General features: G+C 41.8%; 3 protein-coding genes across 3 annotated transcripts in view; 1 reads left to right on the top strand and 2 right to left on the bottom strand.

Annotated features, from left to right (window-relative positions):
- The first annotated feature begins 1,502 nt into the window (after positions 1-1,502).
- LOC118417872 (tyrosine-protein kinase receptor Tie-1-like) lies at positions 1,503-5,197 on the top strand. The gene is made up of 7 exons (XM_035823624.1): positions 1,503-1,612; positions 2,145-2,332; positions 2,694-2,807; positions 3,236-3,347; positions 4,199-4,295; positions 4,823-4,922; positions 5,084-5,197. The coding sequence occupies exons 1-7, from the start codon at positions 1,528-1,530 to the stop codon at positions 5,159-5,161; spliced, it is 774 nt and encodes a 257-aa protein (XP_035679517.1). The 5' UTR covers positions 1,503-1,527; the 3' UTR covers positions 5,162-5,197.
- Positions 5,198-5,327: 130 nt separating this feature from the next.
- LOC118418134 (cocaine esterase-like) lies at positions 5,328-12,939 on the bottom strand. Its single transcript, XM_035823967.1, has 10 exons — positions 12,836-12,939; positions 11,933-12,077; positions 11,424-11,637; positions 10,697-10,876; positions 9,584-9,867; positions 9,111-9,192; positions 8,395-8,577; positions 7,875-8,031; positions 6,956-7,172; positions 5,328-6,382 (listed from the first exon to the last, which is right to left on the bottom strand). The coding sequence occupies exons 1-10, from the start codon at positions 12,906-12,908 to the stop codon at positions 6,109-6,111; spliced, it is 1,809 nt and encodes a 602-aa protein (XP_035679860.1). The 5' UTR covers positions 12,909-12,939; the 3' UTR covers positions 5,328-6,108.
- Positions 12,940-13,933: 994 nt separating this feature from the next.
- The window catches only part of LOC118418632 (carboxylesterase 5A-like), a 9,061-nt gene continuing 7,707 nt past the window's right edge, over positions 13,934-15,287 (bottom strand). The window contains exons 9-10 of the mRNA XM_035824641.1: positions 14,641-14,857; positions 13,934-14,229 (exon numbers count right to left, since the gene is read on the bottom strand). Coding sequence (XP_035680534.1) covers positions 13,956-14,229; positions 14,641-14,857 — 491 coding nt within the window. The 3' untranslated portion in view covers positions 13,934-13,955. The remainder of the gene's footprint in view (positions 14,230-14,640; positions 14,858-15,287) is intronic.

A 15,287-nucleotide genomic window follows, 5' to 3' on the forward strand; every position in this document is an offset into this window, starting at 1 on the left:
GACCGACCGACAGGGTGTTGACAATTCACCTGTTGTACATTTGTTAGCTAGCACATTAGTTGCCTGGTTATGACCATTGCATCTTGTGTATAATAACGATTTCTATGATATTAAAGCTCATTCCAAGAGCTTCACCGTACTTTTGAAAAATACTTTGCAGCAATCTAAAGCTGTTGTTTTATAACGTTTTAGCCTCCAACGAGTGAGCCGGAGCGGTTGTCGTTTGAGTTAGCGCCAGTGAGCATCAGCAGCATCCACTTCAACGGACGTAGGGACAATGTGGAGGCGATACAGACGGCAGATTTACATCCCACAGAACAGGCGCCACGGCAGGAGGTAGAGGAACCGGAAATGACGTCTGAGAGAGAGGCGGAAGTGGATGGTGATGGTGAGGAAGGTAATGACGTCACGGATGACGGAGGGACTCAAGAGGACACTATTGAACAACAGTTAGAGGTCAGATATGCTTTCTGTGCATGCTGAGATGAATATTCATGTGTCAAACACATACACGCAAGCAGACAAACAAACAAACACACAAACACACTGTGTGACACAAACACACAAATACACACACACACACACACACACACACACACACACACACACATGCATACACACACATTGCATTTCTTTTTCCTTCGAAAATAGTTTTATGGGGCAGGTAAATCACTACAACACAACCTAATTGAATGCCTCTCACCTTTCTGTTTCGGTGAACCACCTGTCACCTTCCTTAACCACTGACTTGTTCTACTTCGCACTGCAGCTAGGTGTCGCTGCACTGCATGCCGTCCCAAACAAATTCAGTCACACCTTTTCAGAGTTTTAGACTTTTTTAGAGTTTCGATGATGTTGTTATTCAGTATCACGACAACAGAGTGCAGACCACTCCGGAGACATGTCTCACAAGTCTGTCGCTGGGCGCGGCATTCTCAAGAGAACAGCTTCGCTTTATCAAGGCGCTGGGATATGGGGAGTTTGGTGACGTCTACTTGGCCGAGATTGAAGGAGTCAGCGCTAGCCAGAAGGATCGACTTGTGGCTGTCAAGACAATGAAAGGTGTGCTATTATATCATCTTTGACGTTCCGCTCCGGAGAATACTCGCTAGCACCATGGCCCATGAAAGACTTGCACCGTGAAGAAAGATTCTAATGTTAGGCTACACTTGGATTTATGATAATGGTGACATCCACGCTTACTTCAAGATTTTCGCAGGGGTTAGTAGCAGTAGCAGTAGTAAAATGCTCCTGAACAGGACCAATTTCGCAGATAGTGCTGTAAAATTATAAAATGAGCAAATATATCGCAAATGCAAACACATTTCGGAAAACAGAAGGGGTCATCATGGAACCAAACAGAGTCAATCTAAGACATTCGTTATCATTTACGCATGCAATTGATTTCCTTCGGTTGCTCTTATTAGTTTGGGGTGTCAAGAAGATGTCTATTTATATCATTATGCGGCCTAAAAGTTATTGGTTGTTATTCTCTTAGTGAATGCAACACACGAGGCTCACGAGGACATGCGCAAAGAGCTGCGAATGATGATGAAGATCACGGCGTTCCATCCCAACGTGGTGTCACTGCTGGGGTATTGCAGCAACTCAGGTAGTCGCAATAAAAACCACTTCAGTAGATATACAATACTACGTACATCAGCATACGATTTTTCATAGGTCCATGACGTACAAACTTGGTGTATTACACCTTAGATGATCACGATAGGAATTAAGAAAGAGGACATATACATCAGGACACACTGACCAACACGGACGGGCGGTATCAACTTCCTGGCTGGTATGAACAATAGGCCCGTTCATGGTTTAGAGTACCCATGTGCATTTACAGGAATTGTGTGAAATATATGTGAAAGGTGAGGTCTTCGGAGACAGAGCCAAATCCCTAATCGAGACGACAACTGTCAACAAGTCAGGATCTTTCACCTTTGACATATTACCCAAAGTTTCTATCGCTGCACTTGCGTTCCCAGAACTGTGAACGTGTGTGCCTATTGCCCACGTCAATTGTCCGTGGGGGGACGTTATCTACGTCTGAGCGCTATCAACTTAACTTCTTGTCGACATTTCCGAATAAATAAAATACTTGTCGACACATAATCAGTGTAATTTCTCTACCACAGAATCCCTGATGTTGATACTGGAGTACGTCCGTCACGGTAATCTGCTGACGGTTTTGCGGAACGACCGAGTGGCCCGTGACGTCACCTACAAAAATCTGCACCATGAGAGCAAGACGCTGCAGAATAAAGACCTCATCTCGTTTGCGTGGCAGGTGGCTAAGGGCATGGCGTTCCTGGCATCCAAACAGGTGGTTATCTTTATACCTTACAGTACCCCTTTGTCTTTTAGATAATCAAGGAATACAAAACCCTTTATAGACTAACACGTGTTTGAAAAGAGATCCACTTAGTGATAGTAAGGGGTCCATTCCGGTTATTCCACGGTCCCGGGGCCCCTCCGGGTAGTTTGCGGACTGTTTTATGGCCCTTTCGTGAGACCAAGGTGGTCTGCTCAGTGGGATACCATAGGCCTGCCGGACTATTTTAGACTCCTAAGCTTGGTTTAAAAAACAGACAAACAAAACAAACAAGAAAAGAACACATTAGCGTTAAAGAAACAATGTCATACATTTTCCATGATGGCGCAAGAATGATGTTCTTTGTACGCAGTGTATCCACAGAGATCTGGCGGCGAGAAACGTGCTGGTTGGAGAAAACAGGACGTGCAAAATCTCTGACTTCGGGCTGGCCAGGGATGGTCCCGAGTATAGGAAACTGACCCAGGTAAGACTTAGTGGTGGTATGGTGGTCTAGTGGTCAAGGTGCCCTTGTTGACTTAGGTTCTGATTTAGGATCTCTAGCAGGTCCTAATGAACTGCAATTCGTCTCGAGTACCCGGTGCGGATGGATTGGACTTATTATTAATACAAAACTGGCGTGAGCCTTAGCAATTTGACAGAGCGGTCAACGAAATTTATTGATAGGTAAAATACGAAACGTTTGTGCTCTTTTTGTGTTTTGTTGTCTTTTTACCTATACGTTTTGCATGATATTCCCATTATGAAGTAAAGTGTAACAGATATTTCCAATTTAGAACGCAGCGACACCGCCAACATTCCGCCGCGAGTCCAATGAGAAACCCTGGAAACTTTACTACGATTTTGACTAGACCCTGTATGTATGTCATACAACAATTGTTCCTAATTTTACAGTCCCGTCTGCCCCTCCGATGGATGGCCCCAGAGACCCTCTATGACCGAGTGTACAGTACCAGGAGTGATGTATGGTCATTCGGAATATTACTGTATGAGATTTCAACTTTGGGTAGGTAGCACTGCTCTCTAAGGCCTATGTCCCAAATCCAAGCCTGGGACCCGGCCAGGCAGCTTTTGGAAACGACAAATATGATAAGAAAGGCAACAAACACACAGAACTTAAAACATTAGTCAGGAACATTTGTGAGTATTCCTGGGTAAACAGTTTCATTTTTCGTTCCCACAAACATCAAAGCCGGGCCCCGTTTCGGAAATGGGACCTAAGCCTAATCAGGAATCTCTTCTGCTGTAGCTATAGAAATATCCAGTAGCATGAAATCCCTCTTGCAGAACTATCTGATGACAAAAAAACTGTAAACTGGCAGTCACGCATAGCCAACCGTTAGACTAGATACCGTCCTTCGTAGTACAGAGTTAGCCAGCGACAAGCTACAGTACTACGGAGGATGGTATACAGGCTAGCCGACCGTGGCCTCCCGACCTTCGCAAGAGCATGCCCGGAGTTAGTCCTGAACAAGGTCATTTGTGATTGGTAGTATTCTAGCCTTTTAAAGTTGTTTGCGCCAGTTGAATGAATTTTGAAAAAGCACTGACGAGAAAGTCATCTTCAGCTTGGAGGCGACCAGATCTGGAGCTAGAGTAGGATTGTTTCTACAAGGGTTCTACCAACCTACCGATCAAACTTGGGTATGAAGGAGTATTTCCGGAAAAAAGTCGTGAGAATTCGAAGGTCCTACAAATGTGTGAAAAGGGCTTTGATGATTGAATATGAAATAATGATTTTACACATTCTCGACATCCTTTGTAGCCCTTTCGACACACCGTGCTCTGTTGACATTGTCGAAAAAAAGATGAGATCAAGGAACAGACGTTTTTAGATATCTGGCTTCTTATACACAGGGTCCATCCCGTACCCAACCATATCCAACAAAGAGGTAGCCGCTGCTGTACAGTCTGGATATGTGATGCCCAAACCAGCTCACTGCACTGACCAACTGTAAGTTAGTAATCATCTTAGCCAAAGCAGAGTACTTTTCCCGTAGCTTGTGTTATTGCTTTTCTGCTCAATGCTCGCAAACTTGGCATTGAAGTTTTAAGGATCGTTCCCCCAAAAAACTTGTGTAACCTTTTGTGTCACATTTCTCTTATTCTTAGAAAGAACGTGTAGATTACGTAAATTTTAGCAGATGAATTCGAAGCTGACTTAATTGTAGATTGTAGTTTATAGTAGTTCCAGAATATTATTTAATCACATCATATATATGAAAGTTTCCATTGAATTCATGTTTGGTGGTGAGTTCATTTTGCGTATGCGTATATTTTGCCACATTATCTCAAACAAGCCTGTTTTAACCCAACAGTAGGTACTCGACATTACCACGAGACGAAAAGAGGCCAAACATATTAAGTTAAACAACTGTTACAGTAAATGAAGATATGTCCTTATATGATCTTCGTCAATCCTTGTGTAAAAGAGCAAGGAAGGACAATATTTTTCATTACGTTTACATGTGATTTTTTCAGGTACTTCCTAATGGAGAAGTGTTGGGATTTTCACCCTGATGGCCGACCGTTTTTCTCGGAACTTTCCTCTGCTCTCTACAGGATGCTGAGGGACGAGCAAGTATGAATTCGAACTCTTGTTTGTCTCTATCATTTTGTGACGCCCAAATTCAGAAAGGTGTCAATATCTCTCCTAGGTCATAATGATTTGATTAAGCTAGGGGCACCACCCATCGCACTCCCTGTAAAATGTAACTGGAGTTATGATCTTCTTACTTACAGGAACACATCGTTCTCACACTGTTCGAAGAACATGTCTATGCAAACATGGACCATCTGACGGATGGAGAGACTTGTTAAGGCGGTAATTCATACAGGAAAATAAGCAGAAGTTTCCCCTTTCCCTTAAATGTGCCTTTGTAAGGGCAGGCAAAATTGAAGTATGACCACTTTTGATTACCTCCATGAAAAATGGAGGTATTATTTTTGGCATGTACATGTATGTGTGCTTGAATGCGTACTTGCTTGCTTATTGTGTTTCCGAATATATAACATATGCAGATATCAATTACGCCCAAAGAGATACTAATAATGTAGAATTAATGAAAATAGCCATAATTCCTTTATGGTGAATGGTGGGAATTATATACTTGGTAAATGTGTAAGTTAAGTTAAACACTACACCACTATGCATAGATTATGTAAATATGCAAGTCATTTGAATTATCTATGATGAACTGTATCATTGAGTCTAAACCAGGGCATAAACAAAATGTAAAATATGGTACAGTGCCAAGTGACTTGTAGAAGTCCAACTTGCGTTATTTGGAAGGCTATCATTTGAAATAAATTATTATGCTAATACTACAGACTTATTTGCATCACCAGTGAGAAAAGATAAAACAATATTAAATCTAGAAAGGCTCAAGATATGTCTCTTAACATTTATTCATCATGTGCGTTGACTCTAAACTGCCAGCCTACTCAATAACTCTTTGACATTGTATTATTATGTATACATAAGATTATATCTAATCAAGGAAAGCCTTTACATGTGTAGCATGAATCACCGTGATTCTCTAGTTGCCTTGAAAGTAAAATATTGATGATGTAATCGTTGAATTTTCACTAAACAGCATCATTGTACATTATCTGAATAAAATGTTTGAGTGAATATGTATCTGTGTATCTATGAAAACTTAACATTAGAAATGTTTGTCTTGAATGCAAAATCAAAAAGAATGTTAGAAATGCTTACTGTATGGCCCCAGAATGTGCACACATGCAAAGGTGATCAACTGGGAAACCTAAAATGGAATCTCAAAGACGCCGAAGCATATGGCAACGCCCAGTACAAGGTACACGTAGCTTCCCCAGACCCGGGCGGCAGGGCTCGCGGTATCCCCCGCCAGGTACCTCGGCACCACTTCGTTCCAGAACTTCAGCTTCTCCGGCTTCAACAGCGCCGTCCCCACGGCGGGCTCGGGGCGCAGCTGGAGGTAGGCGGGCGTGTCGGGTGTGTAGCGCGGCCAGGTCACCAGGGGGCGCTCGGTGGGCGCTCCGGCTGAGTCGGACGGATCACTGTTAGGATTGGAAGTATTCATGTGTCAAAATCAACTTGACCCCTGTTGCTAGATACTCGTATTTAAGTCATATCTTGGAAAGGTACTATTGGTTCTCTAAAAATAGTGTATTTGTGTTGATAACAACAAAATGCTTCTCGAGTATGACACATATTATGTACGAATAAGATAAGGCAGGCATGATGGCAAGCCAAGAATAGATGCTGAGAGGATTTGAAATGTAGTCAATAAATTCATGTCATTTTTAGAATAATTCTGACGGTTTCCTGTTAAAAATATTCAATAAGCCAACAAAATTAAGCACATATTAAATTTTTATTCTTAGGGCCTTTATTCTACAAGACCGAGATTACTGAGCAACCAGATCTAGACAGCATCAAAATTGGATTTTTGTGACCGTTGAGTTTATCATTGGAATGTTTAAATCAGATGTGCTATGTAAAAATTATAATTCAAAAGACAACAAAAAGCGAAAATATTAGCTTTTTATATTTTGCGTAATTCGTTGAGCTCATGAGCGAACTCTAAAACGTTTGGTCGCAGGGCGGTTGCTAGTGAAAACAGCTCTTACCCAGTTCTTGCGAAGTTAGCCCAGTACGCCATCATGTCCAGACTCAGGTTCCGTTCCTCCTCGGTGAACAGCCCCGCCGCGGGTCCGACAGGATCGACCGGAAACCCGAACACGAACATCACCTCGTCATGGTGGTCAGCTCGAGCGTACGGCGGCTTGAACCAGAGTATGGACGGTCGGTGCTGGAACTCGTATTGGTACACATTCACAGGTTGCGCTACGGTGGGAGACAACAAAAATGTATCATGCCAAGCTGCCATAAGGCCTACGTCACATTTCCTATCCGGGGCCCGACCGGGCTGTTTGCGGAAACGAAAAATTTAACTTTATGCCAATAAATATCTTTTGTCTTTTATATCATACTTATCGTTCCCGAAAGCTGCCCGGCCGGGCCCCTTTGTGGAAATGTGACCTTAGCCTTACTCGAGGACCCTTACAGCAGCAAAAAATAGGCATCATTAAAGGAAATATTCCGGTAAAAAAGTTAGTTCACCTTTATCCTTCGGGTGAACCCATATTCGTTGTTTTGAAAAAAAAAAAAACGCGGAATTTAGGGATATCAAGTCCACGGACAGAGTCTAAAAGTTCTTCTCTCTGTAAAATCGTCATATCGCTTCGTCGCCGTAATTTCTAGGCCAAATGAACCTGAAATTTGGCACCGGGGTAGAATGAGCCACCAATGGCAATTGGTGGGTATCACTGAAAGGGCCCATTCTCGTGTGTGGTTATTTTTTGAAAATTCCATTTTTAACCAGGCCGCGGGGTAATTATGCGAAGTCCATTCTTTTAGTAGAAGTGTTCTTGAACTGGACCTTTCCGAAAGTGCCTCACGAAGAGTCCCTATCGTCCTGCATTGCATTGCAATGCTCTACAACTATAATTATCTTTCAAAAATGTCTGAAATACTTCAGATCCGCACCTGATTGAGCGTTGGCCACGGAAACTGTGGGCGCTAAAAACAGGTAATCAGTCCCACTGTCAAAATACTGTTGGCGGATTGCTATTGGGTCGTCAGGCATCTCCGGGTCACTGTACTCTTCTAGGATTGCGTTGATTAAACCAGGCTTGTCGGCGTTCTGGAAAAACACGAAAGGTAAGTTACAGCAAGTTATGATTTTAATTTTGTAATTATATTTCAACCCTACCACAGGGATAGTTTGGAATATCTTGCTTTTCTTAATGTGTCTTCTCTCCCCCCCCCCCTCTTAATTTCTTGGCCAACAACCAAAGGATCTGAAATTTGGTATAGGGGTATTTCAGATATCTATGCAAAGGATCCATGTGTAATATTTGGCATTGACCAATCGAAAATTTAACGACACAGCCGAAGGGAACAATACGATGAATTACCGGTGTACAGATGTCCATACTGTCAAATATAAAAAGTCTGGAATGAATATAAAATTTCAACTACTCAGAAAAAAAATACAATGGATTACCTGTGCAATGATGTCCGGCACAGCAAGGTCGACCATATAAGAAGTCCCCAGGAACTGTTGTTCGTGAGTCATACCGTTGTCTAAATCCGGGAACAGCGATATAGTAATGCCATAACGTGCCTCATCATTATTTGTTCCCAAAAGATAGTCCACCTTGCTAAACCGTCCGGCCTGTAGTAGAGTCTAAAAACATTGATGGTGTACGTTACTATATGTCCAAATATTTCAACATACGATTTCTACCTATCAAAGCGTATTGAATTTTGGTAGCTTCATGTGTATTCCGGTGTATTCCGGTAGTTAGGTGGACCGCATATTCAGTTGCATAGAAAGGTGAAATGGACGATTAAAGCAGCTAGATTAACTAGAAAAGCGTATTGAAGTTTCAAATTGGTAGATTTTACCCTCCTCCGTGTATATTCGAGTGTATTCCTGTATCTAGGCGGACCGCATATTTAGTTGTATAGAAAGACAACATGGACGATTGAAGCAGTTAGGTTAACAAGAAATTCATTGTCTTTAGAGTTAATGCCATATTGCCAAAGACTCTGGCGAAGACAATAGATTAGACACATGCATAGTTGTCATTTGCCATATAATCAACGGGTTTGAACACTTCCTTTGCTTCAAATGATCATTGCAAAATTGTTTCTTTGATGAAATCATTGATGTGAAAGCTACTGATATCATTTAAAAAGTTGACCACATGTTCCTACCATGGGATCTTCTGGTAAGAAGTAATGATCTACCACTGGGTACACAACCACAGGTACTGCCAAGATGCTCTCCACGGACTTGCTGTGGGGCACAAGTAGGAGACCAAAGTACTTTGTCAATACAGTAAGTTCTTTCCGATCCTTCCAGAGCATGTAGGTAACGCAAATCTTCCAGCTGTTTTAGTAGCAGGATGCATTTTTACAGTGAAGAGTTGCTAGCCCCTCCCCTTTCACGTTCTCGTGGCACGTCCTTGACGGTTAACGCAACGATATACAAGCTATACAATTATATACAAATGTTCCTGGTACACTATATAGTTTTATGTACATTGATCTAGCACCGGTCTGAACTAAAAGTAGACAGCAAAACACAGCATGGAATAGAAGTATCGACCATGATGAAGACATAGAGACAGGATACAAAGAAGAAATTTTTTTTAGGTTATTCTAAAAGAGATCACATTTACATGTACCTTCGTATACAGTCTATCATATTAGCGTCGACGTCACCAGTGCAGTTCAGGGAATGGCCAACAGATGACGTAATGCTGAACATGGCGTCATCGTTTGAGATAATGGGGAGGGTGGTGGCTGCGCCGCTCTCCGAGATGGCTCTACGGAACAGTCCTTCCGCCGGAGGGGACATCACGAGAAGGGAGACACTGATGCCCCCCGCAGACTGCCCAAATATGGTCACCTTGTCCGGATCTCCGCCGAAGTTAGCGATGTTGTCACGGACCCATTCTAAAGCCAGTACCTGTTTGTGAAATGCAGTAAAAACATACATATTTAAGATAACAGCTGAGGTTCACCAATTTGGGTCCACTAGCTTAAATTTTCAAAAATGCATTTTTTCAGGAAATCGCAAAAGAAAATGCAAATAGACTAAAAAATCCTTTAATTTTTTTTTGCAAAATATCAGGTAGTTACGAATTTTAAGAGACAAAACCTTGTTGTACTACGTCTTGATCGGGTGATAAGGTCCGCCATTTTCGATTTTGGTCCATTACGTCATCAGATTAGCATGATTTATGTATATTCAATATAAAGATAAACTAAATAATAAAAACCATTATACTTATGGAAGAAAATAGCAGCAATGTAGGAAGAAAACCTGAAAAATAGACTTTTGGAACTGAAATGATCGCTTTTTTGTCCAAAATACCTGTAAACAACCGATTTCCATGGCAACACGAAAAAACAACAACAAATTTCCTTAAGCCTGTCAACTAAATTCGGAAAAGTAACCCAATTTGGTGGCTCTAGCGTTTGCCGTTCCGGCGTTATGTGACATGAAAGTTGGCACCCCCGGGTTGAATAGGGTTAAAACAGACTTAATACACAAGCTTCAATCCCTTTTGTTTCATGTTACAATCACATAGCCGCGCTCTGCACGGAATTCAATCTTTAGGCGCACCATGCGTTTGCCCATGAAATCATCCCTACAAGTATGCTTTACGTTTGCTTAAAAATCAGATTTCATGTCCTATCAATTACAACAAGTTATGATGATGAACTGTTGATATGAAATACTCATCGTGTACTGTTGGACGTCCTTGCTGAAACTTTAGAAATAGAATTTTTACCTGGTCCAATAATCCGAAGTTTCCTGTTGCATTTGCAAGCGGTGTCGGCAGAAATCCCAGCACTCCGATACGATAGTTAATGGTTACCACTACGACATCTTGGTGGGCTGACAACGCCATCCCGCGGTATGCATTGGAACTGCCTGCCATAAAGCCACCTCCATGTATCCAGAACATCACCTAGACACATGGGAAAGTATCATCTGTTACTAACATGTATGCGTCTACATACGTGGAGCGCGCTAGCGTAAAGTGTAGGCAGTTACCTTCATGTAACGTAAAACGTAACCAGTGATTTACTGAAACCTTTAAGATTCGCATCTCAAATTGCATCAAAACGGCGTTTTAGAGGGTCAAAGTGATTCCAGGCGAGCATGCCCTTGTACCCCAGTAAACCCAGGAGCTTCGTTTGGGGACTCACAAGCTAACAGACTTGGTTGGCAACATTTCGCCCTCTCCCAAAGATAGTTGCTGCCGTCGCCAATGAAAAAAGATTTATCTTCATGCCCACTCACCATTATGATATAACATTATTCCTTTTGCGGTAAAACTAGATAGTTAATTTGTGTGCTGCACAACTGAATTTGGTTAGAAGTCTCATGAGTTAACGTATATTCTCAATCCGCTCTGGAACGTTTTGTAAACAGCGGGGAAAACTTTGAATAATTTGTATTCACTACCCCCTCCCTCATGCAGTCCCTCTCTAATAGAGACTATTGCAACATACCGGCAAGTTGTTTCCAGACAGAGCGGGTGTGTAGATGTTGAGATACAGACAGTCCTCGTCCATTGTGGCATTCCCATCGCCATAGAGCTGGTCCACTATCGTTGCGTTCGGTACGGTATCAGAAGGTTTTCTTATAACTTGTGGACACTTCGGGCCGACGCTTTTAGCATCTAAGACATCATTCCACGAGGAAGGGGGCTGTGGTGGCCGAAATCTGAGAAAGAGATAAAAGTGTTTTTGATTTATACAAAATGCACACCAGCACCACTGTTTGAAACCACTGAGCAGCCAATTTTGTTAGAATAAAAAAAAAAAAAAAAACTTCAAGAGTTTCTTCAGTAGAATTAGATACTCTCCAAGCAAAGGTTCGGCTGCAGCTGTGTTTTTAAACGTGTTCTAGTTGTTTTGGGGTGCATTCTGTTTGTAATGTTTTCTTTATGTCTGCCGGCCACACAGCCGGAGCCAAACCTCTGCTTGGATTGCAACAGTTTACAAATTGCTTGGCGTACCTGAGACTTCCTACAGGAGGCGCAGCGTAGGGCACACCCTTGAAGGTAAAGATGGCGGAGGAAGCGGCAGTCGGACCAGTGAATGTTACTGTAGTGCCTCTCACATCACCGTACGTTGTTGTAACGGTCGGATTTTGACAATATACTGAAAAATATATATCCTGTAACTATACGCGACGAAATCGGGACCCCCTAGCTGTGTGACCTTGGTACTGCAGTATTTCCGTTTATTGTATACTTTGACCTGGACATACTATAGTTTTTTGGGTGACAGCTTGTAATATAATGAAGAAGTTGTAGCTTTGGGCTACCTAGCAGTTTGCTCTGGAAATGCAGTGATGTTTTTGTAAAAACGGTTAAAGGAGGATAAGTACACAAATGGATGACGAATTTCCATATTGCATAATGAAGATGAAACAATACATCTACAATGCCTCAAAACATATCATGGAGGTGTGAGGTCTCTAAATCTTAAGTGTCATTGTTATCCTCAGCTTCGTGATTATACGCCGTAACTTTATCATCAAATATCTGTTATTCATGTTAGTAAAAGGAATGTTACAAGCTCTACATGAGTCATGACTAAAGTCCGGCTCGAGATTTGGGTTAAAAGTCAACGTACAGTAGGTTATGTCATGAAACTAGGTAACGTCCCTATATGGAATATCAATGAGCTCTGGTAATTTTTAAAAGTGTTAAACGATCATATGCATGCCTCAAACTACTTACGATCTACAGTCATGAAGCGATGATACAATGCCTTTAAGTACAAACAAGTGGATACAGTATCATTCGCACCGTACTGTTATACAGGTCGAATTGTTGTGTGTGTTCGACGAGAACATACCGAAAAAGTGCATATAGAAGCGTTTAGATACGGTTATGCCTATGATATGTCCTTACCTGTATGTCTAGGTCCCAAGAACACAACGAGAATCACGACTAAGCGATAACAGGTACTCATCTTTCCCGCCATCTTTCTTTATTATACCAAAGTGGACGGGTCGTCCTATCTACGAAAGAACATGACGTTGTTAAACCTATCGCAGCTTTGAGCTAGCAACAAAACAAAAGTAACTGAAAGTTAAGGACCTTGTGCCTACAATTTTTATCTTTGGAAAACTACTATTTGTCTAAAGTAACATTTGCTCTAATTATTTTTGAAGTAGTTAGCTCATTCCCCTTTTTAAAGAATAGACTCGTCTACATAATCAACCACTGTAAACAAAGGTGCCGTCCAAGTAAGGCAAAGGTCATAACAGGTACGAGGTCAACGCACCAGACGGTGGTTCAAACAGGAAAATTCACACAGGTCTGTTTCTTTAGGGGTGCCATCCAAAGGACAGACAAGTAACATTGAGATGGTATCATTTATGGTTTAAAAACGGAGGTATTATTTTTGGCTCGTATGTGTGCTTGAGCGTGTGCTAGCTTGCTTGTGTTTTCGGATATTGGAACGTCTATACAGATATCGACGATGCAAATGATATACTAATTTGCATCATTAATGCAAGATGGCCATAATTTCTTTGTGGTAAATGGTGGGAATTTCATACTTTTCACATGTGTAAACAAGGAGGTTTGATGTTGATAAAAGCTCCTCTTAAACTAGTCAACGTTGTACATTATTATGCATAGATTATGTACTAAATGTGGAAGTCATTTGCATGATCTATGATGAAATGTAAATACGGTACATTTCATCATAAATTACACAAATTACCTGCACATGTCTAATAAATGTATTCTTTTAAAAAGAAGACGATCGATAAATATGGTAGTTACAGCCTTATATTTGTATCATTAAGGAGAAAAGATAAACAATAGATCTGGAAAGGTTCAGTGTATTTCATGAAGGTATGCGGTCTGTGAACTCTTGTTCATCATGAACGTCAACTCCAAACTCAACACCTACTCAATAACTAACTGTCTAATGAAGTCTTTCAGAATTTAGAAAAAGTTTTAAACATGCCTTCTGTATGGCTTTAGAATGAGCACGTACATGTATGCAGATGTGATCAACCTAAAATTGTATCGCAAAGACGTCAACGCACAAGGCAACACCAACTACAAGGTATACGTAGCTTCCCCAGAACCGGGCGGCGGGGCTAGCGGTATCCCCCGCTAGGTACCTGGGCACCACTTCGTTCCAGAACTTCAGCTTCTCCGGCTTCAACAGCGCCGTCCCCACGGCGGGCTCGGACCGCAGCTGGAGGTAGGCGGGCGTGTCGGGGGTGTAGCGCGGCCAGGTCACCAGGGGGCGCTCGGTGGGCGCTCCGGCTGAGTTGGACGGATCACTGTAAGGGCGTAAGAATAGATTTGAGGAGTTGAAATACAATCATAATATCAGTATATACTTTATATTTCTAGAATAATTAAGATGTTTTCCTGTTGAAAAAATACCCTAGGCCAATGCAATTGAATCTTATAGCTTCCTTCCTCCCTTAATATTTGTCAACTTGAACTATCCACAATGCAGAGATCGTTCATTGACTAATGAATAAAAAAAGGCCCCCTTTCTATAGTTATTGCTAAGTGACTGTACAGCACCAAATCATATTTCTGTGTCCCTTGATCTTAAAATTGCGATATGATCTTCAGATGTTCTATAAAAAAGTACGATATAAAAGACATCAAAACATACAAAACGTTTGGTCACAGTACGGTCGCCCAGCAATCACAACCTTTTGTAAAGAAACAGCCCCTACCCGGTTCTGGCGAAGTTAGCCCAGTACGCCATCATGTCCAGACTCAGTTTCTTTTCCTCCTCGGTGAACAGCTCCACCCCCGGCATGATTAGTACGAGCGGAGTCCCCAACACGAACATAATCTCGTCTCCGTGATCGGCCTGCACATACGGCGGCTTGAACCAGAAGACGGACGGTCGATGCTGGAACTGGTACTGGTACACTTTCACAGATTGAGCTTGAGTTGGAGAAAAAAGTGATAAAAGTGTATCAAGCCAAGCTGCCAGAAGTAAAGGACCCACACAGTAAAACGTACCCCACCGGGTCATACAAGATGCAAAAAATAGCTTTACATCATTGAATAAAAAACTCCATGTATTACTTAACACACAACCTGTCTTATATAAATTGATATTTTACAAAGACCAAAGGTCCAGTGATGCTAGTTCACCTCTGTTAACGGGGTAACCTTTATCCGTTGTTTACCAAAAATACAGGAAATTTAGGGATGTCGACAAACTTGCAAGTTGAAGCCACTGTCCGTCGACTTTATATACGACAACGGATGTAGATTACCCCTCGGATAAAGGTGAACAAACGTTAATAATTTTTTTAGTGATCATGAATGTGTGTAAAAGGGGTAGACATTGGTATTTCCAACTCAAAAG

Source organism: Branchiostoma floridae, chromosome 6 (assembly GCF_000003815.2).
Source record: "Branchiostoma floridae strain S238N-H82 chromosome 6, Bfl_VNyyK, whole genome shotgun sequence".
Taxonomy (NCBI): Eukaryota; Metazoa; Chordata; class Leptocardii; order Amphioxiformes; family Branchiostomatidae; genus Branchiostoma; species Branchiostoma floridae.

Bases quoted from the DNA above. Each gene is read 5' to 3' on its own strand.
- LOC118418134 (XM_035823967.1), bottom strand. From the start codon at position 12,908: ATGGCGGGAAAGATGAGTACCTGTTATCGCTTAGTCGTGATTCTCGTT. The intron at 9,868-10,696 runs GTAAAAATTCTA...TTTCACAAACAG, and splicing joins ACTTCGGATTATTGGACCAG to GTACTGGCTTTAGAATGGGT. The intron at 8,578-9,110 runs GTAGGAACATGT...CAATGTTTTTAG, and splicing joins TCTTACCAGAAGATCCCATG to ACTCTACTACAGGCCGGACG.
- LOC118417872 (XM_035823624.1), top strand. From the start codon at position 1,528: ATGCGCAAAGAGCTGCGAATGATGATGAAGATCACGGCGTTCCATCCC. The intron at 4,296-4,822 runs GTAAGTTAGTAA...TGATTTTTTCAG, and splicing joins GCTCACTGCACTGACCAACT to GTACTTCCTAATGGAGAAGT. The intron at 4,923-5,083 runs GTATGAATTCGA...TCTTACTTACAG, and splicing joins GGATGCTGAGGGACGAGCAA to GAACACATCGTTCTCACACT.